Source organism: Ruditapes philippinarum, unplaced genomic scaffold (assembly GCF_026571515.1).
Source record: "Ruditapes philippinarum isolate M1 unplaced genomic scaffold, ASM2657151v2 ctg1620_1_1_1_1, whole genome shotgun sequence".
NCBI classification, from domain to species: domain Eukaryota; kingdom Metazoa; phylum Mollusca; class Bivalvia; order Venerida; family Veneridae; genus Ruditapes; species Ruditapes philippinarum.
Window position 1 is genome coordinate 388,454 of NW_026858094.1, and position 27,990 is coordinate 416,443.

General features: G+C 33.8%; 1 protein-coding gene across 1 annotated transcript; it reads left to right on the plus strand.

Moving 5' to 3' along the window:
- Positions 1-466: 466 nt before the first annotated feature.
- LOC132752071 (putative Dol-P-Glc:Glc(2)Man(9)GlcNAc(2)-PP-Dol alpha-1,2-glucosyltransferase) lies at positions 467-27,160 on the plus strand. Its single transcript, XM_060742345.1, has 3 exons — positions 467-751; positions 19,115-19,312; positions 24,248-27,160. Exons 1-3 carry the CDS (start codon positions 602-604, stop codon positions 25,310-25,312), a joined length of 1,413 nt encoding a protein of 470 aa, XP_060598328.1. The 5' UTR covers positions 467-601; the 3' UTR covers positions 25,313-27,160.
- The last annotated feature ends 830 nt before the right edge of the window (positions 27,161-27,990 follow it).

Consider the following 27,990-nt stretch of genomic DNA (forward strand, 5'->3'; position numbering starts at 1 on the left):
CAGTCCCTGTTAGATTTACTTAATATTCTAAACTTTAATATATCCACGAAAGTAGTTATCTTTACATCATTCTTTTCCTAGACTAGAAGGGGATTTTGGTTATTTTCATTCTACGTATTATGACATCATGACTATCTTTGCAATATAACATGTAAATGTTTTAAAAGCTGACAATCTAAGATGGAGGTGCAATTCTACCATTTGTTGTAAAAAAATAATTATGAAATGCACTGTGCATATTTTGTAATGTATGCTAAAATGTACTATATTTTACATTAAAATTCAAAATTTGGATTTTCAAAACGTCATTTATTAAAATAGAACTTGGTGATATATGGGTCATGATCTTTAATTCTATGGAAGCTAAGCCACGTGAGAATAAATGATACATCATAGACATATTTAAATATTAATACTCGCTTAAAATAAACCCAAAAGTTTTCTTTAAAAAATTCAAAATGGCCTTTTCTCGTATGTACATTTTTTTTGTAAGAGTATTAGTGGCCTGCTACTCAATAATATTGTGATATTCACAATTCGCCAAATAAAACGGTGCTATTTATTGATTTATTGGGCTTACTCAAACGAACAAAATAGAGAAATGATTTTGCTTGCTATTTTTGCAGTTGTCTTCTGCATTGGGTCGTTAATGACATTTAGTTATATATCCTTTGCTCAAAACAAACCTTACATGGATGAAATTTTTCATGTTCCCCAAGCTCAACACTTTTGTGACTCTAATTTTACAAAGGTAAATAAAGGTCTGGTGATTTGTACTCTATAATTTTCATACCCATGAATATATAATTTTCTGCTTAAGTAAAGAGACTCTGAGAGTTACATTTTCATAACTGGTAATATTTAAATCAATGGGTTTCTGTGAAACAACTCATTCGTATGTATAAAAACAAAAGTTTAAACAGAAACTACTTATAACACTTATGGTAGGCCTGAGCTGGCACTATTGGGAATGACAGACTATTCTCTCCCTTACATACATGTGACATCCCGACGGGAATTAAAAAAATCCCAATATTTCGACACTGATCCCGATATTACAGCTTGAATTCCCGATATTTAAAAAGAAAATCAACATAAAAAAATCAAACACAGCACCTGTATCTAAAATGTAATCCGTGCCTCCGGGCATTGATTGTTATCTGTCCATATCCTAAATTATAGCGGATTAAATGTTGAGTCACTAATTGACAGCAAGGTGACGTAATAAACAGTTCCAATACCCAAAGTTATTCTCACATGTTAAACTTAACACGTGTCGTGTGTAAGTCAATTGACCTCTTTTGTAATTTGGCAGTAGGTATTACACGCTACGTCATCAAAACTACCCTGTAAATTTACATGTATGAATTCGGCTCAACCTTTGATTTTCTTTGATTAGTGCCGCACTGATAAATATAAAAGGTGAGCAGAATCATTTAAAGTGGATCATTCAAAAACCTGTTTGAGATGTCTAATTAACCTATTTTTAGTGAGTGGGTAATTTTTTTGTTTTGTTTAGGAATTACACAATCATCCAGGCAAAAATGTGGATTTAATTAACGGAACGATTCTTGCATTTATTTTGAGTCTTCTACTTATGTTACGTTATTTAACTGTCAGAGTCTTATGTTCATGAATAGTTGTTGCACATTTTCAAATAGCTTGTGTTTTAAATTATTAGCCAATTATTGAATGACTGAAAAGACAGATATAATAAATATTCTTCAAACTGAAAATAATGAAATGTGAAAATGTGACTGTTTTAGAAATAGCCTGTATGACAACACTTATTTATTTATCTATTTATTTATTTATTTTTTGGTGAAATAAATTGATATTGATCAACAAAAAAATCATAAAAAGTATAATCATTTAATGATTTTGAGGGTAATATAGATTCTTTGAACCAAATGTGCCAAACAAGCATTGAAATTTGAGTCGATAAAAAAATCCAGTTTTGAGCCTCAAAATCCAGCTGAAAATCCAGATTTGGCCCATTTCATTTGTCACATGTATGCCCTTACCAGTTCCTCTCCCTGACGGTTCTCTCCAAAATTTGCAAATATGCAGACAGTTCTCCCCCATTTTGTCTATAATTTATCACTATGCCCCCACAATGTGGGAGCATATAGCGTTGCACTTGTCCGTCCGTCCGTCAGTCAGTCCGTCCGTACGTACGTCCCGAAATCTTGTGAACGCAACTCCTCTTAAACCGGATGACAGATTTTGCTTAAACTTACAGGGATGAACAACCTTAATGTGTAGATGGAAGTAAAGGAAGGAATTTTCACTGCGACCAAATTTAACAGAATTATGGCCCTTTGTTGATTTTTTCACTAGATACTATGTAAAAATTTTGTGAACGCAACTCCTCTTAAACCGGTTGGCAGATTTTGCTTAAACTTACAGGGATGAACAACCTTAATGTGTAGATGGTCGTAAAGGAAGGAATTTTTGCTGCGACCAAATTTAACAGAATTATGGCCCTTTGTTGATTTTTTCACTATATACTATGTAGAAATTTTGTGAACGCAACTCCTCTTAAACCGGATGGCAGATTTTGCTTAAACTTCCAGGGATGAACAACCTTAAGTTGAAGATGGTAGTAAAGCAAGGAATTTTTGCTGTGACCAAATTTAACAGAATTATGGCCCTTTGATGATTTTTTCATTATATACTATGTAGAAATTTTGTGAATGCAACTCTTCTTAAACAGGATGGCAGATTTTGCTTAAACTTATAGGGATGAACAACCTTTATGTGTAGATGGCAGTAAAGGAAGGAATTTTTGCTGCAACCAAATTTAACAGAATTATGGCCCTTGTTGATTTTTTCATTATATACTTTGTAGAAATTTTGTGAACGTAACTCCTCTTAAACCAGATGGCAGATTTTGCTTAAACTTCCAGGGATTTACAACCTTAATGTGTAGATGTTAGTAAAGGAAAGAATTTTTGCTGCGACCAAATTTAACAGAATTATGGCCCTTTGTTGATTTTTTGTCCAAAAAATATTTGACCTAGAGTCATAAGATTGACAGAACAGTGGCGTGTGGGGGCATCCGTGTCCTATGGACACATTTCTAGTTTTAGTTTTGACTTAATCTAATAATATTTCTTAATGAAGATTATTAAAAGAATGTGTTTGATATAAACTGCATTTTATGTTTTATGTTTATCAGCTGAAAAATGTTTAACACCTTTTTTTGGGTATTTTAATCCTATGAACACCTTCATTGTAGAGATACAGATTATTGGACAGTGATTGGACACCTGTAATTATGTTAAGGTCTAGCTTGTAAATACTTATTCATCAACACCTTTTCACAGCTGTTTTAATCTAATCAGTACCTTGATTCTTGAGTAATAAATTAATAAATTAAATAAACACCCCAATTATCACTAACAGCAAACTTAACACATGTGTGTATTGAACTCCTTTTTAGCTCACCTGTCACAAAGTGACAGGGTGAGCTTTTGTGATCGCTTTTCGTCCGGCGTCCGTCCGTCCGTAAACTTTTACTTTAAATGACATCTCCTCATAAACCACTAAGCCAATTTCATTCAAACTTCACAGGAATGTTCCTTTGGTGGTCACCTTTAAAAATTGTTCAAAGAATTTAATTCCATGCAGAACTCTGGTTGCCATGGCAACCGAAAGAAAAAACTTTAAATATCTTCTTTAAAAAAACCATAAGAGCTAGAGCTTAGATATTTGGCATGAAACATCTTCTAGTGAGTGTCTACCAAGTTTGTTCAAATAAAAGCCCTGGGGTCAAAATTGGCCCTGCCCCGGGGGGTCATTGATTTTCCCTATATGCATATAGTAAAAAATTAAAAAATCTTCTTTTAAAGAACCAAAAGAGCTAGAGCTAAGATATTTAGCATGAAACATGTTCTAATGAGTGTCTACCAAGTTTGTCCAAATAAAAGCCCTGGGGTCAAAATTGGCCCCGCCCCGGGGGGTCATTGATTTTCCCTATATGCGTATAGTAAAAACTTAAAAAATCTTCTTTTAAAGAACTCAAAGAGCTATGGCTAACATATTGAGCATCAAACATGTTCTAATAGTTGTCTACCAAGTTTGTTCAAATAAAAGCCCTGGGGTCAAAATTGGCCCCGCCCCAGGGGGTCATTGATTTTCCCTATGTGCATATAGTAAAAACTTAAAAAATCTTCTTTTAAAGAACCAAAAGAGTTAAAGCTAAGATATTTAGCATGAAACATGTTCTAATGGGTGTCTACCAAGTTTGTTCAAATAAAAGCCCTGGGGTCAAAATTGGCCCCTCCGGGGGGTCATTGATTTTCCCTATATGCATATAGTAAAAACTTAAAAAATCTTCTTTTAAAGAACCAAAAGAGTTAGAGCTAAGATATTAAGCATGAAACATGTTCTAATAAGTGTCTACCAAGTTTGTTCAAATAAAAGCCCTGGGGTCAAAATTGGCCCCGCCCCGGGGGGTCATTGATTTTCCCTATATGCATATAGTAAAAACTTAAAAAATCTTCTTTTAAAGAACTGAAAGAGCTATGGCTAAGATATTTAGCATCAAACATGTTCTAATAGGTGTCTACCAAGTTTGTTCAAATAAAAGCCCTGGGGTCAAAATTGGCACCGCCCTGGGGGTCATTGATTTTCCTTATATGTGAATAGCAAAAACTTAAAAAATCTTCTTTGAAAAAAACCAAATAGCTAGAGTTAAGATATTAAGCATGAAACATCTTTTAGTGAGTGTCTAAAAGTTTGTTCAAATAAAAGACCTGGGGTCAAAATTGGCCCCGCCCCGAGGGTCATTGATTTTCTGTATATGTGTAATTAGCAAAAACTTAAAATCTTCTTTGAAAAAACACAAATAGCTAGAGTTTAGATATTAAGCATGAAACATCTTCTAGTAAGTGTCTACAAAGTTTGTTCAAATAAAAGCCCTGGGGTCAAAACTGGCTCGGCCCCAGGGGTGTCATTGTTTTTAACTATATGTGTATAGTAAAAACTTTAAAAAAATTTTCTTTTAAAAATCCCAATGAGCTAGAGCTTAGATGTTTAGCATGAAACATCTTCTTATGGGTGTCTACCAAGTTTGTGCAAATAAAAGCCCTTGGGTTAAATTGGCCCTGCAACGTTTGGGGGGGGTTTGGGGGGGCCTATATACAGGTGAGCGACCTCAGGGCCATCATGGCCCTCTTGTTTCATTATACAAAAGTATGAAATTTAGCAATTAAAATTTATTAATCATTTTTTACTTACAAATTTCACATTTATTTATTAAATAAAATAATAATAATAATATCTTATGATTATCCTAATGTCGCAGTCCACTCTAACGATATGGGAAAGGTGCTGCTAAGAGGTTCTGGGCTTGAGGGTTGCTATAAAAATACAGAAATACGCTCTCAGAAAATATTTATTATGAATGAATACGAAGTCTGGCTTGCGCCATGAAAATCTTCAGTAGGAGTGCAAAGACAAAATAATGACAAATGACACAAAATCATGAATGACAAAATGTAGAATAACAAGTATGGGATCAATACAGACATTCATATTTACCTATAAAAATACAGAAATACGCTCTCAGAAAATATTTATTATGAATGAATACGAAGTCTGGCTCGCGCCATGAAAATCTTCAGTAGGAGTGCGCATGCTTGAAGGTTCTTAGTGCGGAAATAGAATATTTAAGATTGAGGCCTGTACCAATGGTTAGTACATACTTGTTAATAAATGAAGAAATGAGTAAATGAATAAAAGGATGAATGGATGGAATATAGGAAAAGGACACAAATATAGGACTTCACATAATCTACGGTGTACAATACGGAACATACATTTACAAATAACATCTATTCTAACATTAATACATCAAAATGACCCTGCTGTCGCAAATAGCGAGTGTATATAATTATATACAATTAAGTTATCGGAGTCCGTTGATGACCGGTTGAGTCAAGACTCCGTCGGAACCTGAAAGAACTCCGTCAGAATCCGTCGGAGTCGATACTTAGATATTTCATGTATCACGAGTTTCATGCTATTTTCAGGTTAATTGTTACCTATATAAAGGGAATGAAATTGGAAACCGGGGTTATTAGTTTGAGATTAGTTTAGTTGAGTTTAGTTGTGTTAAGAGAAAATTACATGTGAGGATTATTAAGGAATATCATCTGTAAAATAAAATAAAATAATTGGATTTATAAAATAAAGAAAGTTAACAAGAAATTATTGTGTTTTACTTAAAATAGAATAAATTCCAGTGTGGCAAAGAAATAGAAATCTACAGTCCTAAAACTGAAAGTAATAAAACTTCGCCACATTGTTTGGTCCCGCGAACCGGATAACAGTCAGTGGATAACAGTCAGTGGATAACATTCAGTGGATACAATAAGTGAAGGAGAGTGCTTTTAATAAGAATTGTGATTTGGATATTGTTCAGTGAAGACTTGTTTGTTATCTTAGATAAATTTATTTGGTGAGTGTGACTTCAACTAAAACTAAAAATGACTTAAGTTAAACATTTAAAAGGTGTTAGGACAAAATTTAGAAATATTCTGCAGAAAAATATTGATTTTTGAAATGATCTGATTAGTATTGATATCGAAAGCTGTAATATTGAGAAAAATGTGCTGGAAACAAATAAATGTATTCAAACTTTAAAAGTGTATTGTGAAAAGTTAGAAGTTCAAAGTGAAAAATTGGCAGCAGCAATCGAAGAAGGTGATTCAAAAGTAATTGAAACAATTACTGAAGAAGATTGTGAACTGTGTTCTGAAGCTGTAGAATGCTCTATAAATCTACAACAATTTAAAGAAATGCTTCTCAACGAAAAAGAGAAGAGCGAAATGAAACATGTTAAAAGTGAATCAAGTGTAGAAACACATTCAGATGAGTTTATGGCATTACACAAGGACATGCAAAAACTCCTGCAGCTACAAATTCAACAACAAGAAAGACTACTGGACATTGAAGTAAAACATTCTTCTACAAATTACCTAAACTAGATTTAATATCATTTGGAGGAGATAAGACAAAATGGAGTGAATTCTGGGATTCATTTAAATGTTCAGTGCATGAAAATCAATCACTTGCAAATAGTGAAAAATTCAATTATTTACGAAATAAAGTATTCGGAGAGGCTCAACGTGCTATCTCAGGTCTAACATTATCGGACGCTAATTATAAAATTGCAATCGATATCTTAAGGGAAAGATTTGGAAAAGTGCAAGAAGTAGTTGACTTACATTACAATAAATTAATCAATTTGGAGGCAGCATCGAATAAAACTGGAAGTTTAAGAAGCTTGCTCGATACAGTTGAAAGGCATTTACGCAGTCTAGAAGTGTTACATCAAGATATTGATCAAGCTGTGTTTGTGTCAATGATACGAGCTAAACTACCTGAGGAAGTTCTTGTTCAGTTAGAAATATTAAATGGGTCGAACAATGAGTGGAGTATAGACAAGCTCCGAAAACGATTGAATGAATATATTCTTGCCAGGGAAAGAGCAGAAAAGAAAGATAATGTGTTGGAAAAGAGAATACATGCATCGTCTATTCAATCAGGATACAAGCAAAATTCAGCTCAACTAAGGAGCTATACCTATTCAGCTCAGTCAAGAAATAATACAAATTCACCCCAACCGAGGAGTTATTCGAAATCAGCACAATCAAGAAGTTATTCAAGTTCTGCTCATGTGCTTACAGTGAATAACCCTAAGCAACTTACACAAAGACAACAGACTGAAAATTATGCAGATAAATGTCGTTATTGTCAGCAGAAACATTGGAGCGATGAGTGCACACAATGCCAAACTATAAATGTAAGAAAACAGCAATTGAAAGACAGCTGCTTCAAGTGTTTAAAGACAGGTCACAAATCAAGTGAATGTAAGAAAAACAAAATTTGTGCACACTGTGGTGAAGTGAACAAGCATCACAGAAGTTTGTGTCCTCAAAAATTCAAGGTGAAGGAATCAATGACGCATTTAGCAAACGAAGAAACAGAATATAAAGAGACTGAAAATTCTGAGGAAAATGTTCTCGTGTCGTCAAATGAAATGGTTCTAATGCAGACGGCGATTACAGATATTAAAAATCCAGATACCTCTGCAACACAGTCTGTTAGACTTTTGTTGGACTCTGGATCTCATCGGACATATATAACTGAAAACTTAGCAAGAAAGTTACATCTCAAAGTAACGGGAGAACAGGAAATAAAACTTGTAACGTTTGGTAATAATAGTACACAATGCATCAAAACAAAATGTGCTAACATTGATGTTAAACTGAAAAATGGTGAATACCATTCAATCAGTGTTAACATAGTTCCGACAATAAGTGACAATTTGCATCGAAGTCCAGCAGGTGTTTTGGATAAGGAGCACGTTAAACATATTATTGGAAGTGTTGATTTAGCTGATACATTACCAACTAGAAACGAAACATCATCAATAGAAATGTTAGTTGGTAACGACTATTATTTGGATTTTATTCTGTGTCAAAAGATCGAACTAAATCCTGGTTTGTTCCTTCTTGGGTCCAAGTTAGGATAGATCCTTACCGGAAGAACCTCTGATCAAGATAGCGATGGCCCATGTATGCTTATTCTAACGCATGGTAAATTAATAATGCAACAAATACAAGTTTATTTGCCGATGTGGATAGTGTTGTACCTGTGAAACCAAATTTAGAAGACTTTTGGAATGTGGAGTCAATAGGTATTATAGAAAAACAAAATATTTCAGATGATGAACATGCAATGAAAATGTTTCAGGATACAATCCAGTTTGAAAATGGCTGATACCAAGTCACGTGGCCTTGGACTGAAGAATTTCCTGATTTACCTGTGAACAGGGACTTGGCAATAGGTCGCTTAAAAAGCTGTGTTAATAAACTAAAAACAAAACCTGAGTTAATGATGAAATATGATGAAGTTATGGGAGATCAGCTAAGTAAAGGTGTTATAGAGAAAGTTGAAAAATCACCAGTAGATGGTTTGGTACATTATTTGCCACACCATGCTATTATCACACCGCAGAAAACAACAACTAAGATACGCGTAATATACGATGCTTCGCGAGAACAAGAAAAGAAAATAAAAGTCTAAATGAGTGCATGTATAGGGGACCAGTAATGCTACAGGACCTCTGTGGTATGTTACTACGATTCAGGATGCATCCAATAGCAATCGTTGCCGATATAGAAAAAGCATTTTTGCAAATTGGATTAAAACCTAGTCAGCGTGATGTCACAAGATTTCTTTGGTTGAAAGACTGTAAAAATCCTACTGTAGTTACTGACAATATACAAGAATTCAGATTTTGTAGGATTCCTTTTGGAGTAATCAGTAGTCCGTTCTTATTAGGAGCAACGGTAGACTTCCATTTAAAATGTTATGAAAATCCAGTTGCAGAAAATCTAAGAAACAACATTTATGTAGACAATGTTATCACCGGAGCTGAAAACACAAGTGAAGCGATACAGCTATATATACAAATTCAAAGGCAATGTTTGCAGATGCCTCGATGAATTTACGGGAATGGATTACCAATAGTGATTTTGTAAATAAATTCATTCCAAAGGAAGACAGAGCCGATACAAAAAGTGTTAAAGTACTTGGACATCATTGGAATGTCAATGAAGATACAGTTACAATAGCAGGTCCAAAAACAAATCAAATGAACCGGAGTGGACAAAACGTACTGTGTTGATAACAATTTCGTCGGTTTTTGATCCACTTGGCTTGCTATCACCAGTACTCTTACGAGGAAAAGTGTTTATTCAATCATTATGGCAGAAAAATATCGACTGGGATGACAATTTGACTAAAGAAGATCAAGAAAAATGGTTGTCTATTTTAATAGATATTCGCAAAATAGACACGTTTGCAAATTCAAAGATGCGTTTGTGCGTTCACAGGACATTCTAAGAAATACTTATTGTTATGTTTCTGTGATGCATCGGAAAAGGCATTCTCAACAGTGATATATTTGCATGTTTCAGAGAAAAATACAACCGATGTAAATGTAATATTTGCAAAGACAAGACTTGCGCCTATTAAGAAACTAACAATTCCTAGGTTGGAGCTTCTAGCAGTTCTGATCGGACTGAGGTGCTTAAAATTTGTTAAAGAGCAATTAAGAGTGCCTATTGAAAGGCAATTTTTATGGACAGATTCGAAATGTGTTTTACAATGGGTTACGTCGGATAAGAAATTACCGTTATTTGTAAAGAACAAGGTCAGTGAAATCAAAGAGCACATTGATGTTAAGGTAGCACACCTCTAATGGACATCATTTCAAAATTTTATTTGCATATCATTTTTTTATAATCAGTAACACTTAACTGACTTATCTTCAAAATTTAAGACCATCTTTCCATGTAAATAAAAAAAATATTCATAATTTTTTATCAACCCCCGTATTTTGAAAATCTTCTAGTCTTGTTTTACCTGTATTGCAGGTAAAGTGTCATTTCTTACTCAAAAATGTTGTTATTATCACCGCAATTAGTATATACGAATCAGAAAGGGTCTTTTTATAAAACACCAGGCTTAAAAATAAATCTTGATAGGGGAAAATAGGAAAAAATGTTGATTTTCTGTAATAACTTGAAAAAAAATGGCCGCCATCTGACTGAAGACAAAAAAGTACCACCTCCAATTATTGATATTTTTTTAAAGTACATGAATATTCATTGAAACCTTAGCGTTTATTTTTCATCAACACCCCTTTACTAAGGGAAAAAAGGCCAATCAAACAATTCGCCCGCATCATTTTAACAAAAAAGTGAAAAAAGCATAACATGCGGAAAATAAAATATACATTTTATTTCCAGATTTCAAGTATTGAAAATATACCGAGATCATATATATTATAAATAATGAAAATATCAGTCATATAATCACAATATATATGATTTATGTCATTAAAAAGACATAGTAGAACAATTTTTAAGCAGATATTCATAATTGTTTTGAAATTTTTCCTGCCACAAAACTGTTTGTTACCACTCTATGAAAATTTAGCGAATGATAAAAATATAAGTGAATAATTGCAAATATTTTCATATCTAACTAAGACATAGTTGAACTTCCTGAGGTGATATACAACAAATCATAAATATAATAGCTATAAGTCAAGTTCCATAACACCACTTCATTAAAGTATATTATAAAATGTCTTTATTAGTGTCAATGTTGACTCAGTTGAGCTTGATGTTTGAATAAATAACACACATGTATCAAAAATATTTTTTTCCAAGTACTTTTCAAACAAGTTACCTAATCACTTTTTTTATTCAAAAAACTTTGACATTTTAGGAATAATTTCATCCAATAATTTCTTTACATTTGTGACTCGAGGCAAGCCTTCAGAATTCTTAGCTGTGAAAACATCCCGTAAAGCGTCCTCCCCACCGCGACTATACAACAGCTTTAAATGTGACAAATTTAATCCAGATCCTGCAATGTTTTCAGCAGTAGGTCTTTTCATTACTCCTGTATAAAGCAAAGGATTCAATGATGGTAAATTTGAGGCTTTAGCCTTATTGAACATGATGTTGTTGGCTACTGCTGATGGACTGAAACTATGTTCCATCAAGTCTTTCGTTGGGAGATACACATGCTGAATTAACTTTCCGAGTGCCTTCAATGGCATTATGTGCATCATACACTTCACCAAGAATAGTGGATACAAGGTCAACTTGTTTTAAAGATTGCTTAGGATAAAGTTTTCTAAACACAGACAAAGAATCCATAAATGCACACTTTGAAAACTTATCAAGAACTCCGAGATTTGTTAGCGTTGTAACCAAAATTGGGAAATCGAACCTACGTCCATTATGTGCAACTAAACAAACATTTTGAAATTTAGAAATCCAGGCGATCATGTCATCAACTGCTGATACATACCAAGTAAAGAAAATCCAGCAGATGTTGCATCCCGAGGGACAACACTGGAAACATTAGCAACTGACTCTAATTGGTGGCACGGTCCTAAATGGTTGTTGAAGCCTACCTCTGATTGGCCAACCGATTATCAAAAAAACGATGATAGCTCACAAATAGTTGAAAAGGAAGAACAAACAAACAAACAAACAAGACAATAAAGAGACAATGTTAATGCAAACTAAAATTAATGCGGAAGAACATAGTAATAATCCTCCATTTGACATTGACAGTAAAAGATTTTCTTCTCTTACAAAACTGCTAAGAGTAACAGCTTTTGTGTTGCGATTCATACAGAAACTTAAAGAAAGTTGAAAGAAAATATGGTTATTTAGAATGTGAAGAATTGTTAGAAGCTGAGAACATGTGGATTAAGCATATTCAAGAAACTCATTTTCAAAGTGACATCAATTCTATTCGAGCTAAAAAAGGTACAAATAGACAACAACAATTAGGGCTATTTCTTGACGAACAAGGGTTATTAAGATGCACTGGAAGGCTTGAAAATGCGAATTTAAGTGAAGGTGCCAGACAACCAATACTTCTTCCAAGGAACGATCATTTTACTGAAAAAACGCATAAAGAACTACTACATAGCGGTGTTTCGCAGACGCTTGCAACAACGAGACAAAGATTCTGGATTTTACATGGTCGTGCAACAGTTAAATAAGTGTGTTGTCTGCAGACGCCACGAAGGTGGTTGCTATAAAATGCCACCATTGTGTTGTCTACCGAGGTCAAGAGTGACAGAATCAGTACCATTTTCAAGAACAGGACTAGACTATTTTGGTCCAGTGTACTTGAAAACAACAACAGGTGACGAGAAAAAGGCATGGGTATGCTTATTTACGTGCTTAGTAACTCGTGCTGTGCACCTTGAAATAGTTTGTGACATGACCACAGAAGAATTTCTCTTAGGTTATCGTCGTTTCATAGCTCAAAGAGGTACTCCATCGCATATAATTAGTGATAATGCAAAGCAGTTTAAAGCCGCTAGTTTAGTGATAGATAAGATATGGCATTGTATATTACATAGTCATGAAGTTCATAGCTACACTGCAAATGCAAACATCCAATGGAAGTTTATAATAGAGCTCGCGCCCTGGATGGGAGGATTTTACGAGAGGCTAGTCGGTCTTGTAAAAAGATCATTCAGAAAAGCTGTGGGGCGAAAACTCTTAACTATCATTCAAGCTCAAACACTTATCAAAGAAAATTGAAGCCGTAGTGAACTCAAGACCTTTAGTCTATATTGGTGATGATGTAAACTCTACAATTGCATTAACACCGAGTCATTTTCTTACGTTGAATCCAAAGATCGGTATTCCACAAGTTTCGGACGAAAATGACAGTGAATATTTGCCAACAGAAAGCTCTTCGGGAAAGTTGTTGAAAAATTTGGAAGAAAGGTCAAAAACTTTTTAAATAAATTTTGGCAAATATGGAAGAATGATTACTTACTAAGCTTACGAGAAAGAATGCAAACACGTCTGAAAGCAAGTCGTATTCAGTCGCCTGTAAATCCAACAATTGGAGATATTGTTATTATAAAAGAAAACTTTTCTCGAGGCAACTGGAAACTGGCAAAAATTGAGAAGTTAAATGTCAGTCGAGATGGTGCTATAAGATCATGTCAAATTAAATTGGCTTCAGGAAATGTTCTGAATCGTCCAATGAATTTACTTTTTCCCATTGAAAAGACTCAAAATGATATAGTTACAAAAGAAAAAAGTGATGAAAATGTGCTTGAAGAGCAATTGATACGTTCAAACAGAAACAAAAACAAGATGCAAAGTTATCAGATGTCCGAACGTAATGTACGTTCTGCAGCATCAAAAGCGTTAAAAGCAATTAAACAACAGTTATCCGAATAAAAAGTGAATAGTTAAGGCGGAGTTTAATTAAAAACTATGTTCACTTTAACGTTAACGATTGTACACTGTGAATGCTCCGCCGGATATTTGTTTGTTTACGCAAGACTCACATGTACAAATAACCTCAACGGAGCATAGTTACTGTGTAAAATTACCCAAAGTTTTTCTCGCAAAAATCGTGCAAATCATGGAAATAGCATATAAAATAAGAAGAAACTTTGTATTGTGTCATCATTTCACAGTAGACACCTACAGATAAATATTAGAAAAATCGCAAAAATATTAAAATGTATCAATGCGATACTTGTCAAAAGATGTATAAGTATAAGAGAAATCTACTATGACATGTTAAAGAACGACACAGAGAGGTTGAACATTGGAATTGTCCTGTTGAGGAATGCACATCCAAATTCATTCGTCGGGGATATTTGTGCAAACATTTGATACTAAAACATGGCTACACATCATTGAAGTCGCGTGAATCTGCTATATCAGCCACCAGAGGAAACGCGTATTCACAGAACTCATACTACGATGACGTCAGCGACGATGATTCTATATTAGATTTATTGTCATACAACGACACACACAACGACTTTGGGCCAGTTTTAGACAGTTTTGATTTGAACATGCTTGATGAAACAAACAACAGTCAGTATGATTTCTACTGACGTCAGAGACGTAGACGTAAATGATTGTCAGGCAAGTGTTAAGTGCAAGGATGTTGAAGTTCCAATTGAAATAAACAATAGTGGTAGTGAACGTCAGAATGATATTTGTGGCTCAATAAGTGACGTTAACTTCAACGTTAACATCAACGGAATAAATGGCAACCAAAAGGATTCTGGACAAAATACAGAAATTAAAAACAGTGAAACTGAAAGTGATAGTGAGAAGGAGGACGGTTATAGTGTCGTAACAAGTTTCTCCGAAGGAGATAATATTGACGTCGACGTTGACAGTCATTATGATCAAAACACAGAAAATTCGACGTCTGAAAGTATTGTTGATGAAAATAACAACTGTTGTTTGTATAGTAAAGACACAGATCTTTCCGACGACGGCAGTAACAACGACGCTATCAATAATAACGTTATTGATGAAGATATGGTTATTATTTCAAGTGACGAAGAATCTAGTGGAGGAGACAGTGACCCAGAATATCAACAACCCGAACTAGCCACGTCTCAATACAAAACCAAAGTGTGGAACTTTACATTTAGACAAAGGTTATGTATACGTCAAGGACAAGAATACGATTTAGGAGAGAATATTGAATGTGACTATTTTGAGTTTGACAAATAGACTAAAAAAATGTGTTCGTGTGTTTAATTATGTCAAAAAGACTGGTGTTGCTTTTCAATATGAGCACAAGAATTTGAGACTGCCATGAAAATATTGATCTTATTTTGTATATTTTACAATTTCTGTATATATTGACTTGGAAATGATATTGTTAGAAAACATTTTGATTGAAATGATTTTGTAATAAGTTATTACTAGTATAATATCAAATTTACATATGATAGATGAATATTAACGGTTGTATAATATCTGAATACTTGAAAATGTTCTTATTACATAATAAGATTATACAGGATAAATATTGTTTAAATTTCAACACTTTAATTTGAACTTAAAACTTTGAAGTTATTGCAATGCTTTGTTTATTTCGCTTTGGTGGGGAGTGTCGCAAATAGCGAGTGTATATATACAATTAAGTTATCGGAGTCCGTTGATGACCGGTTGAGTCAAGACTCCGTCGGAACCTGAAAGAACTCCATCAGAATCCGTCGGAGTAGATACTTAAATATTTCATGTATCACGAGTTTCATGCTATTTTCAAGTTAATTGTTACCTATATAAAGGGAATGAAATTGGAAACCGGGTTTATTAGTTTGAGATTAGTTTAGTTGAGTTTAGTTGTGTTAAGAGAAAATTACATGTGAGGATTATTAAGGAATATCATCTGTAAAATAAAATAAAATAATTGGATTTATAAAATAAAGAAAGTTAACAAGAAATTATTGTGTTTTACTTAAAATAAAATAAATTCCAGTGTGGCAAAGAAATAGAAATCTACAGTCCTAAAACTGAAAGTAATAAAACTTCGCCACTAATCAAGAAAATTATTCATTAATTATTTTCATGACTAAACGCATTAAAAAGTATACATAAAAAAAATCAGAATAATTAACTAATATGCTTAAAAAAAATCTAATTTAATTTATATCAATTGATAATAAAGTTACCAATTTGTTTAACATCTAAATACTTCAATAAAATATTTTTTTCTCTAATTTATATCAATTTACAATAAACTTACCCATTTATTGTTGCTGATGATGCTAACAAAATTGAAACTTGAATTAAACATCTTAATACTTCATTAAAGTATTTTTCTATCTAATTTATATCAATTTGTAATAATCTTACCAATTTATCTAACATCTAAACACTTCAATAAAATCTTTTTTTTTCTAATTTATATCAATTTATAATAAACATACCCATTTATTTATCATCTAAATACTTTAATAATAATGTAATAATAAAAATAAGAATAGGGAGGAACTGTCTGCTTATTTGCAAATATGCAGACGGTTCTCCCCCAAAATAGGGAGAGAACCGTCAGGGAGGAAACGTCGGGGGAGGAACTGGTAAGGGAGAGAATAGTCTGACTACCCACTATTGGCAGTTAGAACTGTTAGAATACTGTTCCACAGTTTGGCATCAATGGCAGAAATATTTTTTAAAAAACCCATAAAATTGAGCAAGTCTGGAGAACAATTTTACCAGTCGTATTTCTAATATGATAAAATATCAAAACTGGCAAACACTAGAGAAGAGACATAACATCAGCTCTGTCACTCTCCTAATACTCATATTCAAATACAATACAATGTTGTGAGGGTTGACCAGCACCATTGGCTCCCAACAGAACTACCTGATATCATATTAATGGACACACTACAGTACATGTATCACTCCTACTCATTTTCCCTAGAAGTATCAGTGGAATGGTTAGTCAAAATATTTTGACGTACCAAAGCTAGATTCTGAGATATTTTTGTTTTGGGTCAGGATCTTGCTGATACATGTATTGCCCATACACAAAATTGCGCAATATTTAATTATCTCAATATGTAGTACAAGTTGGACTAAGGAACAGTCTATCAGCAAGTCAGTCCAACTAAATGTACTGCGCCACAAGATATTGTGCTATTTTGTGTCTTGGCAATATGTCACCTCTAAAAGCTAGATTCTGACCCAGGATGAAAATAATCTGACTTTGGCACATAGTGTCAGTTATAGGTGCCCTTGCAAGTTAGCCAAAGTTAGATATCTTTTCTGAGCAGCTGCATCTCTTCTACCAGTTTCTAAGTCAAACTGTTTTTATCTTATTCTTGAAGTTTCTTTTAAATTGTTTATATCTACTATTTTGTATATTATCATTAAATTTTCTTGTTTTAATAGCTATTCCCAGACAAACCACCTGCTTAGTGTAATCATTCAACAATTTTGTAGCAGTATGATGTAGATGTATAATATTATGTAGTTTTTGAATAAAATAATGTCTGTCCATCCAGATAACCATCCAATGGTTCAGGGGCACATTCATATAATTGGGTCACATGACTAACCGAAATACTACCGGAATACCCCCGGAATACACGATAACAGATATAAGAAAGCCGAAATACCTGATAGTTATGGTGTAATAACTCAATAATCACTCAATTAAATAAGTCGTGTCATAATTCACGTATTAGCCTAACTGTCAGTGTGTACTGTATGGTACGAATAATTTGCTGTGTTTTTTTTAAGTTATTAACAAAGACAAGTTACTTGCAGATTGTCGTTTGTACATGTATCTGCAATTTTAAATTGCAAATTATAACAGTTTTGTCTTTCCAAGTTGTCTGTGAGTCTCTACAAGTCTATAGTGGGTTTGTAATAAACCACTTCTCAGTCATTTGAACTGTCGTTTTTTCTAGGTCATGTACAAGTTGTACAAGAACTTGGAGTGATTAAGTGTGTTTTCCAGTCAACAGTCTGTTTTAAAACACAATTTCAAAGCAATAATTACTCTAAGATATGTAATTTTGGTTAAAACCTGCGGTATTCCTGCTCCATAAACATATCGGGAGTATTACAGCTTCCTAAATCTATCATTAATGGGTATTTTGCCTGTCTTATATCTATTATCGGGTATTCCGGTAGTGTTTCGGTATTTTGGTTAGTCGTATGACCGATATATTTGGGTGAAAAGAGAGGGCAGCAATATAAACAGTCAGTTAAAATAGTAATTTCCCTAAAAGATCAAAGAACAAATCCATAATCCCAAAGTAATGGCAGTCTGTTCTGCACACTTGTATGTCCAGACTCATATTATTATTGTGAATGCATAGTCTTCATAAATGTCTAATATTTCGAACTGATATGTCTCGCATAAGACCAAGGCATGTAGCTCAAAGGTCAGGGTCTTACTTTTCATGAAAGGAAATATTTCATTGAAGTTCCTGTTCAATCAACAATCCTTGTATTTATGGATGAATTTAAAAAATAATGCATGTTAAGACAATGTATCAGCACAAGATTGTCACTTTGTATGTCAAAAGTCAATGTGCTTGTGACTAGATGGTTGTAATTTGTTAATGGATGGATTGTGAACTAGTTATCCATTAATATCTGATTTTTTAAGACCAGTCTGTGTAGGCTGCAAATTGTTGACTCGGCTCAAATTTTGTATTTTGATGTTTTGAATGGATTGTTCCAAATTCAAAAGTCGGCAAAATACAGTTTGGTAGAAGTAAAATAAACCTGCAGATGTCTCTTATTTATTATATACTTTTAAATGAAATATTGAGAAATATTGATGAAATAAAATGCGTATTTTCATTTTCCGTATTAATTTTTCACTGTAAAAATTTATTTTTCACTGCAGTGAAACATATTTTCCGTATTTTCACTGGTGTCTTGCCGGACTACTTTCTTTTAAATTCTGCCAGTACTCAAAATTTAAGTGAAAGTCTTTTAAAATTTAATGTCCAGAAAGAGAAAAATGTATATAATAAACAGAAAATTCAAGTTTTTTCTATACATACATGATTTATTTTCATCTTGTGGCATGAAAATTACCATATTTCACTTGTGGCTACCGCCACTCATGAAATATTTATTTTCATACCACTCAATGAAAATAAATCATGTATTTATAGAAAAAACTTGAATATCCTCTATTTATTTATTTATTTAGGTTATAAGCTGATTGAAATTCTGTTTTTATTTTACTTCAGTGGGACCCAATGATCACCACTCTACCAGGATTATACATGATGTCAGTGGGTGTACTGAAGCCAGTGTCTGCCATCTTGAATATACCAGTTCTTGAAGTGTGTACAACGTTCTGGTTGAGAGCCACCAATATTTTTTTCAGCTTTGGGAACTTCTATCTGATTTACACAATTCTGAAAAAACTTCATAATCCAGTATTTGTATGTGTTTTTAGTAATTTTTCCTTTTTGTGCCCCTACTTTAGTGGCGGGCATTTAGATTTACCCTTGTCCGTCCGTCTGTACGTCCGTCCGTCCGTCCGTTCACTTTTGTGTCGCACGTAACTCAAAAAGTATTTGACCTAGATTCATGAAACTTTACAGGAATGTCGATCAGCATGTGTAGTTGTGCACCTGGGTATTTTCGTCTGGATATTTTTAGTATTTTCAGAGTTATTGCCCTTGACTTAGTAAAATTTTGCAATTTTCAACTTGTGTCGCATGTAACTCAAAAAGTATTTGACCTAGAGTGATGAAACTTTACAGGAATGTTGATCAGCATGTGTAGTTGTGCACCTGGGTATTTTCATCTGGATAATTTTAGTGTTTTCAGAGTTATTGCCCTTGACTTAGTAAAATTTTGCAATTTTCAACTTGTGTCGCATGTAACTCAAAAAGTATTTGACCTAGAGTCATGAAACTTTACAGGAATGTTGATCAGCATGTGTTGTTGTGCACCTGGGTATTTTCGTCTGGATATTTTTAGTATTTTCAGAGTTATTGCCCTTGACTTAGTAAAGTTTTGCAATTTTCAACTTGTGTCGCATGTAACTCAAAAAGTATTTGACCTAGAGTCATGAAACTTCACAGGAATATTGATCAGCATGTGCAGTTGAGCACCAGGTATTTTCGTCTGGATTTATTTAGTATTTTTAGAGTTATTGCCCTTGACTTAGAATTTTTTTGCAATTTTCAACTTGTGTCGCAAGTTACTCAAAAAGGATTTGACATAGAGTCATTAAACCTTTTTGGCAGGTTGCTCAGCATATTTAGATTTGCACCTGGGGTTTCGCTTGTGGATTTATCCAGTATTTGTTATGAGTTATTTCCCTTGACTTAGTAAAAAGATTGACAGAACAGTGGCGCGGTGGGGGCACCCGTGTCCTATGGACACATTTCTAGTTTTTATTAGCTCACCTGTCACAAAGTGACAGGGTGAGCTTTTGTGATCGCTTTTCGTCCGGCGTCCGTCTGTCCGGCATCCGTCCGTAAACTTTTACTTTAAATGACATCTCCTCATAAACCACTAAGCCAATTTCATCCAAACTTCACAGGAATGTTCCTTTGGTGGTCACCTTTAAAAACTGTTCAAAGAATTTAATTCCATGCAGAACTCTGGTTTCCATGGCAACCAAAAGAAATTTTTTTAAATATCTTCTTCTAAAAAACCCAAAGAGCTAGAGCTTACATATTTGGCATGAAACATCTTCTAGTGAGTGTCTACCAAGTTTGTTCAAATAAAAGCCCTGGGGTCAAAATTGGCCCCGCCCTAGGGGGTCATTGATTTTCCCTATATGCATATAGTAAAAACTTAAAAATTCTTCTTTTAAAGAACCCAAAGAGCTAGAGCTAAGAAATTTAGCATGAAACATCTTCTAATGGGTGTCTACCAAGTTTGTTCAAATAAAAGCCCTGGGGTCAAAATTGGCCCCGCCCCAGGGGGTCATTGATTTTCCCTATATGCATATAGTAAAAACTTAAAAAATCTTCTTTTAAAGAACCCAAAGAGCTAGAGCTAAGATATTTAACATGAAACATATTCTAATGGATGTTTACCAAATTTGTTCAAATAAGAGCCCTGGGGTCAAAATTGTTCCCGCCCCGGGGGTCATTCATTTTCCTTATATGTGTATAGCAAAAACTTAAAAAATCTTCTTTGAAAAAAACCAAATAGCTAGAGTTTAGATACTAAGCATGAAACATCTTCTAGTGAGTGTCTAACAAGTTTGTTCAAATAAAAGCCCTGGGGACAAAATTGGCCCCGCCCCGGGGTCATTCATTTTCCTTAAATGTGTATAACAAAAACTTAAAAAATCTTCTTTGAAAAAACTCATATAGCTAGAGTTTAGATATTAAGCATGAAGTATCTTCTAGTGAGTGTCTACAAAGTTTGTTCAAATAAAAGCCCTGGGGTCAAAATTGGCCCCTCCCCAGGGGACATTGATTTTTCTTATATGTGTATAGCAAAAACTTAAAAACCTTCTTTGAAAAAACCCAAATAGCTAGAGTTTAGATATTAAGCATGATACATCTTCTAGTAAGTGTCTACAAAGATTGTTTAAATAAAAGCCCTGGGGTCAAAATTTGCCCCACCCCGGGGGTCATTGATTTTCCTTATATGTGTATAGCAAAAACTTAAAAATCTTCTTCGAAAAGTCTGAATAGCTAGAGTTCAGATATTAAGCATGATACATTTTCTAGTAAGTGTCTACAAAGATTGTTCAAATAAAAGCCCTTGGGTCCAAACTGGCCCTGCCCCAGGTGTGTCATTGTTTTTAACTATATGTGTAAAGAAAAAACTTGACCAGCTAGACCTTAGATGTTTAGCATGAAACATGTTCTAATGGGTGTCTACCAAGTTTGTTCAAATAAAAGCCCTGAGGTTAAAACTGGCCCCGCTACGGGAGCCTATATACAGGTGAGCGACTTCAGGGCCATCATGCCCTCTTGTTTATAGTAACCAATATTCTTAACTGTCGTTCAAGTGAGGGAGTAAATGACAAGTTGAACATATTTGAATTATTATGTTTAATTTTTAGATATTTATTTAATCATTGTTTTCGATTTTATTTGCATTACCATGCTAATAAGTTTCTTTAATTCTTTTATTCAAATTTGTCAACAGCAGTTCTTTGAGAATTAAACAACCTTTTTAGCTCACCTGTCACAAAGTGACAGGGTGAGCTTTTGTGATCGCTTTTCGTCCGGCGTCCGTCCGTCGTCCGTCCGTCCGTCCGTCCGTCGTCCGTCCGTAAACTTTTACTTTAAATGACATCTCCTCATAAACCACTAAGCCAATTTCATCCAAACTTCACAGGAATGTTCCTTTGGTGGTCACCTTTAAAAATTGTTCAAAGAATTTAATTCCATGCAGAACTCTGGTTGCCATGGCAACCAAAAGAAAAAACTTTAAATATCTTCTTTTAAAAAACCGAAAGAGCTAGAGCTTAGATATTTGGCATGAAACATCTTCTAGTGAGTGTCTACCAAGTTTGTTCAAATAAAAGCCCTGGGGTCAAAATTGGCCCCGCCCCAGGGGGTCATCGATTTTCCCTAAATGTATATAGTAAAAACTTAAAAAATCTTCTTTTAAAGAACTCAAAGAGCTAGAGCTAAGATATTTAGCAAGAAACCTGTTCTATTGGGTGTCTACCAAGTTTGTTCAAATAAAAGCCCTTGGGTCAAAATTGGCCCCGCCCCAGGGGGTTATTGATTTCCCTATATGCATATAGTAAAAACTTAAAAAATCTCCTTTTAAAGAACCCGAAGAGCTAGAGCTTAGATATTTGGCATGAAACATCTTCTAGTGAGTGTCTACCAAGATTGTTCAAATAAAAGCCCTGGGGTCAAAATTGGCCCCGCCCCAGTGTGTCATTGATTTTCCCTATATGCATATAGTAAAAACTTAAAAAATCTTTTTTTAAGAACCCAAAGAGCTAGAGCTAAGATGTTTAGCATGAAACATCTTCTAATGAGTGTCTACCAAGTTTGTTCAAATAAAAGCCCTGGGGTCAAAATTGGCCTCGCCCCAGGGGGTCATTGATTTTCCCTGTATGCATATAGTAAAAATTTAAAAATCTTCTTTTAAAGAACTCATCGAGCTAGAGCTAAGATATTTAGCATGAAACATGTTCTAATGAGTGTCTACAAAGTTTGTTCAAATAAAAGCCCTGGGGTCAAAATTGTCCCGCCCCAGGGGGTCATTGATTTTCCCTATATGTATATAGTAAAAACTTAAAAAATCTTCTTTTAAAGAACCAAAAGAGCTAGAACTAAGATATTTAGCATGAAACATGTTCTAATGGGTGTCTACCAAGTTTGTTCAAATACAAGCCCTGGGGTCAAAATTGGCCCTGCCCCAGGGGTTCATTGATTTTCCCTATATGTATATAGTAAAAACTTAAAAAATCTTCTTTTAAAGAACTCAAAGAGCTAGAGCTAAGATATTTAGCATGAAACATGTTCTAATGGGTGTCTACCAAGTTTGTTCAAATAAAAGCCCTGGGGTCAAAATTGGCCCCACCCCAGGGGGTCATTGATTTTCCCTATATGTATATAGTAAAAACTTAAAAAATCTTCTTTTAAAGAACTCAAAGAGCTAGAGCTAAGATATTTAGCATGAAACATGTTCTAATAGGTGTCTACCAAGTTTGTTCAAATAAAAGCCTTGGGGTCAAAATTGGCCCCGCCCCAGGGGGTTATTGATTTTCCCTATATGTACATGTATATAGTAAAAACTTAAAAAATCTTCTTTTAAAGAACTCAAAGAGCTAGAGTTAAGATATTAAGCATGAAACATCTTCTAGTGAGTGTCTACAAAGTTTGTTCAAATAAAAGCCCCGGGGTCAAAATTGGCCCTGCCCTGGGGGTCATTGATTTTCCTTATATGTGTATAGGAAAAACTTAAAAAACATCTTTGAAAAAACCCAAATAGCTAGAGTTTAGATATTAAGCATGAAACATGTTCTAGTAAGTGTCTACAAAGTTTGTTCAAATAAAAGCCCTGGGGTCAAAACTGGCCCCGCCCCAGGGTTGTCATTGTTTTTAACTTTAGTGTATAGTAAAAACTTAAAAAATCTTTTTTAAAAAAACACAATGAGCTACAGCTTAGATGTTTAGCATGAAACATCTTCTTATGGGTGTCTACCAAGTTTGTTCAAATAAAAGCCCTTGGTTAAAATTGGCCCTGCCGGGGGTAGGGGAGGGCAGATCATTGTTTTTCATTATAAGTGTGTACATCATGAAAGGTCTTCTTATAGGTGTCTTTCAAGTTTGTTCAAATAAAAGCCCTGGGGTTTAAACTGGCCCCGCTCCGGGGGCCTACATACAGGTGAGCGACCTTAGGGCCATCATGGCCCTCTTGTTGTATATTTCTAGGATCCAGATGGCATCAAAATTGCTATGACAACAGTAGCGCTCAGCTTACTCCCAGTATTGTATTTTTTCACCTTTCTGTACTACACTGACCAAGGATCGACATTTTTTGTTCTCATGATGTACCTCTTCTGTCTCCATGGCAACCATAAAATGGCCGCCATTTTCGGCGCAGCATCTATACTGTTTCGACAAACCAACATTATCTGGGTAATTTTTATGGCGGGATTAGCTGTGCGAAAGGAATTAAGTTTATGGTTGAAACAAATTTGTGAGAAAAAAGACATAAAGTTGGAAAATTTGAATGACTTAGAACTTTTAAAGGTGACTTTTACAGTAGTATCTGATTGTGCAAAGGCAAAAAGAAATTTATTGTCCTCACTGTTTTCTGATATCGTAAAAAATGTATGGGCATATGTATTAGTTGGGATAGGGTTTGGAATATTTATCATTCTTAACAAAGGTATTGTTGTTGGTGATAGAACACAACATGTGGCAGTATTGCATTTTCCACAGTTGCTTTATTTCTTAACAATGACAAACTTTTTTTCTCTATTCCATTTGTGTTCACCGTACAAAGTTTGGGAATTTCTCAAATTCTGTATACGACATCCATTATTTATGTTGTCATTCTTTGGTGTAGCTTTCCTCATGATACATTATTTTACCTACGAGCATAAATACCTCTTGGCTGATAACAGACACTTTACATTTTACATATGGCGGAAAATATACCGTAGACATGAATATGTTAAGTATATCTTAATTCCTGCATACTTCTATTTTTTCTGGAGTGTTTTAGATGAGATTAAGTTTAGAGATATATACTGGAAACTTGTATATAGTATTTGCCTTGTAGCGGCATTAGTTCCGCAGAAGTTACTGGAATATCGTTATTTTATACTGCCGTACCTTATATTTAGAATGAACATGCGTCATGGTACAGCCCTTGGACTTTTTCATGAAATTTTACTGGCCATAGTAGTCAATGTGTTGACAGTGTATCTATTTGTAAATATGTCATTTAGATGGAAACATGAAGACGAAGTTCAGCGTTTTATGTGGTAGAGTAGACGTTATGTATTTACATGATGACACTTTTTTGTTCTCGGAAACTAGTCAATATCATTAAAGTGACATTATACTCATTTCGTTGTCTAGTTGATTAGTTAATTAAATATTTCAAAAGATTGACTATTATAACAGTTAAATACAAAAACTGTCTAAAATATGAAAATACTGCCCCACTCTATTTATCAACTGATTCTAAAATATTATGAGGTTATTGTACTTTGTTGAATTATATTTGACAAGTACAGAGCTGTCTAAATTATATTTAGTGAGGCAATAGCTAAATATTTATAGGTCAAAAAGAATCAGTATTGTTCTCATCCATGTTTAATGACCTCATTATGTCACAGCACAATTTTTTGACATCTTGACAGAACTTTGTTTTTCGATTGATATGAATTTTAGACTCTCAAAAAGTAAAACAAGGCTAGATGGGGACAAAATATGTGATTTTGTAGGAATACGTATTATCCTTGGCCGGGTGATAACCCTTTTAATTAAGTTAAAGGTTGAGGTCACAGTGACAAACTCCTAGTCTGATAAAAAAAATTGAGGAAGAATAAAATAGAGAAAAGCAGAATCCCTAAAACAAGCCCAACATGGTTTATGCAACTTGGTAGGAACATTGCCCGTGCCAGTTGTCAAAGTATTAAGTCGGTTACAGTGATATTTTATGTAAAATCCTTGTCCAAGTTATAATTTGAGAAAAGATAAGCATAAGTTTGTTAAAATTTGGTCAAGGTCACAGTGACATCTGATGTAAATTGTCAAACATTCATGTCAGTCATATATTTGTGGTAATTGTTAGTTAAAATACTTCTTTTATTTATATTACTTATTAATATAACACTTAACCTATATGAAATATATGTTTATAAGTATTTAAACATACCTCTGTGAAAGTCAAATGATGTGGGGGGGATCTATGGTTATCCTGTAGACAGGAGTAGGTAACTCTATTAAGCATTTTGACAGAATTATGCCCCTTTTTCGACTTTAATTACGTTAAAGTTTTTGTAATACCTCAAATATTTTCAAAGTCCATTGACATATGGCTTTGAAACTTTGCACACTTGTTCACCATCATGACCCCAACCTGTAAACAGGAGGAGGTAACTCTATCAAGCATTTTGACAGAATTATGCCCCTTTTTTGACTTGGAATTTACGTTAAAGTTTTTGTAATACCTCAAATATTTTCAAAGTTCATAAGGCTTTGAAACATGTTGAAATTTTATACTCTTCTTTGGCAGCATAATAGGACTCTCTCCAATGCCTATAACTGTAATATGGATTTAAAGAAAAATTTGCCTTTTTCTTTACAGAGAAAATTTTACCTTTTAATCAAGGCTTTTTTTACTATCAAGCACTAAGAATAGTCGAACGTTGCTGTCCTACCGACAGCTCTTGTTTATTTGGTAACTACTGCATTTATATGATTTGATAACAGCATAAGTTTTGTCTGTGATAGATGTATATTTCTCTTATGAGTATAAAAGGCAGCAATATATTCATTAATATCAGCTTCAAAAAAATTATTCTTATAAAAAAATACATAATTTAATACGTTTAACCTATTTATCATGAATGAATAAGTGTGATTAAAAAAAAACAAATCATGAATTAAGTTGGAGCTTCTTGTCTCCTAGAATCTTGAATTGTTTTCCAATATCATTTTCAGATGTTCTTTTTTCATTTGTTTCCTTCTTGTCATATTTTTTTAATTTACAGTTATGGTAGAATCATGTTATTTTATGTTCATTTGTACAATTTTTGCTTAAATTATAAAATATAGTTGTGTGAGTCAATAAGAATAAAAGGCAGTCACTTAAGAATGATGAATTATTTGTTTTTTATCAACATAATGATCTGTTGTTATCAGTGTAACATTCTCACAACCCCAATTTTTTGTGTTGCTTTGATGTCTACGGCGTTGGCGTCCCCTAAGGCTTGTTCAGAGCATAACTCAGTCAATATAAGTTGGATTGACTCCAAACTTGGTTTGCATGCTTCTTTCAATAACCCGAAGTGCATTGCATAAGACTCATTACTCTGCACTGTCAAGTTCGAAGATGGGTCATCTCTGGACAAAAACTAGGTCACAGGAGCTAAAAATAGAAAAAGCTTGTTAACACTCTACTGGCTGCAGTTTTGATCCAAATATTCTGGAAATTTGTCAGGAAGGTTGTTTTAATGATTTCTAGGTCAAGTTTGAAGATGGGTCATCTCCGGTCAAAAACTAGGTCACAGGAGATAAAAATAGAAAAAGCTTGCTAACACAGTTTTGATCCAAATATTCTGGAAATTTGTCAGGAAGGTGATATTTTCATCTTTACAGCCGCTTATTTAAGAAATCCTGAAATATATTTTTTGAGTTTTTCTATAAACGTATTTTAAAATGTATTTTCAGTGTAAAGTTGATATACGCACAACATTCATCTGGTGATTTTGTTCTAGTATATATTACTATAAAGAAAAAAACTAAACTTTTATTGAAGAATATAAGTCAAAGTTTATATCATATTACTTTCAAATGATTACTATTGTATGTTAAAAAGAAAATAAACAATAGCACAATAGACATTAATATTTTAACATTGATAATTGGTAATCTGTCTACTACTAGACTCATAGACTCAAGTGGTGGTGGATTTTTAAACCATTTTTACACCAATG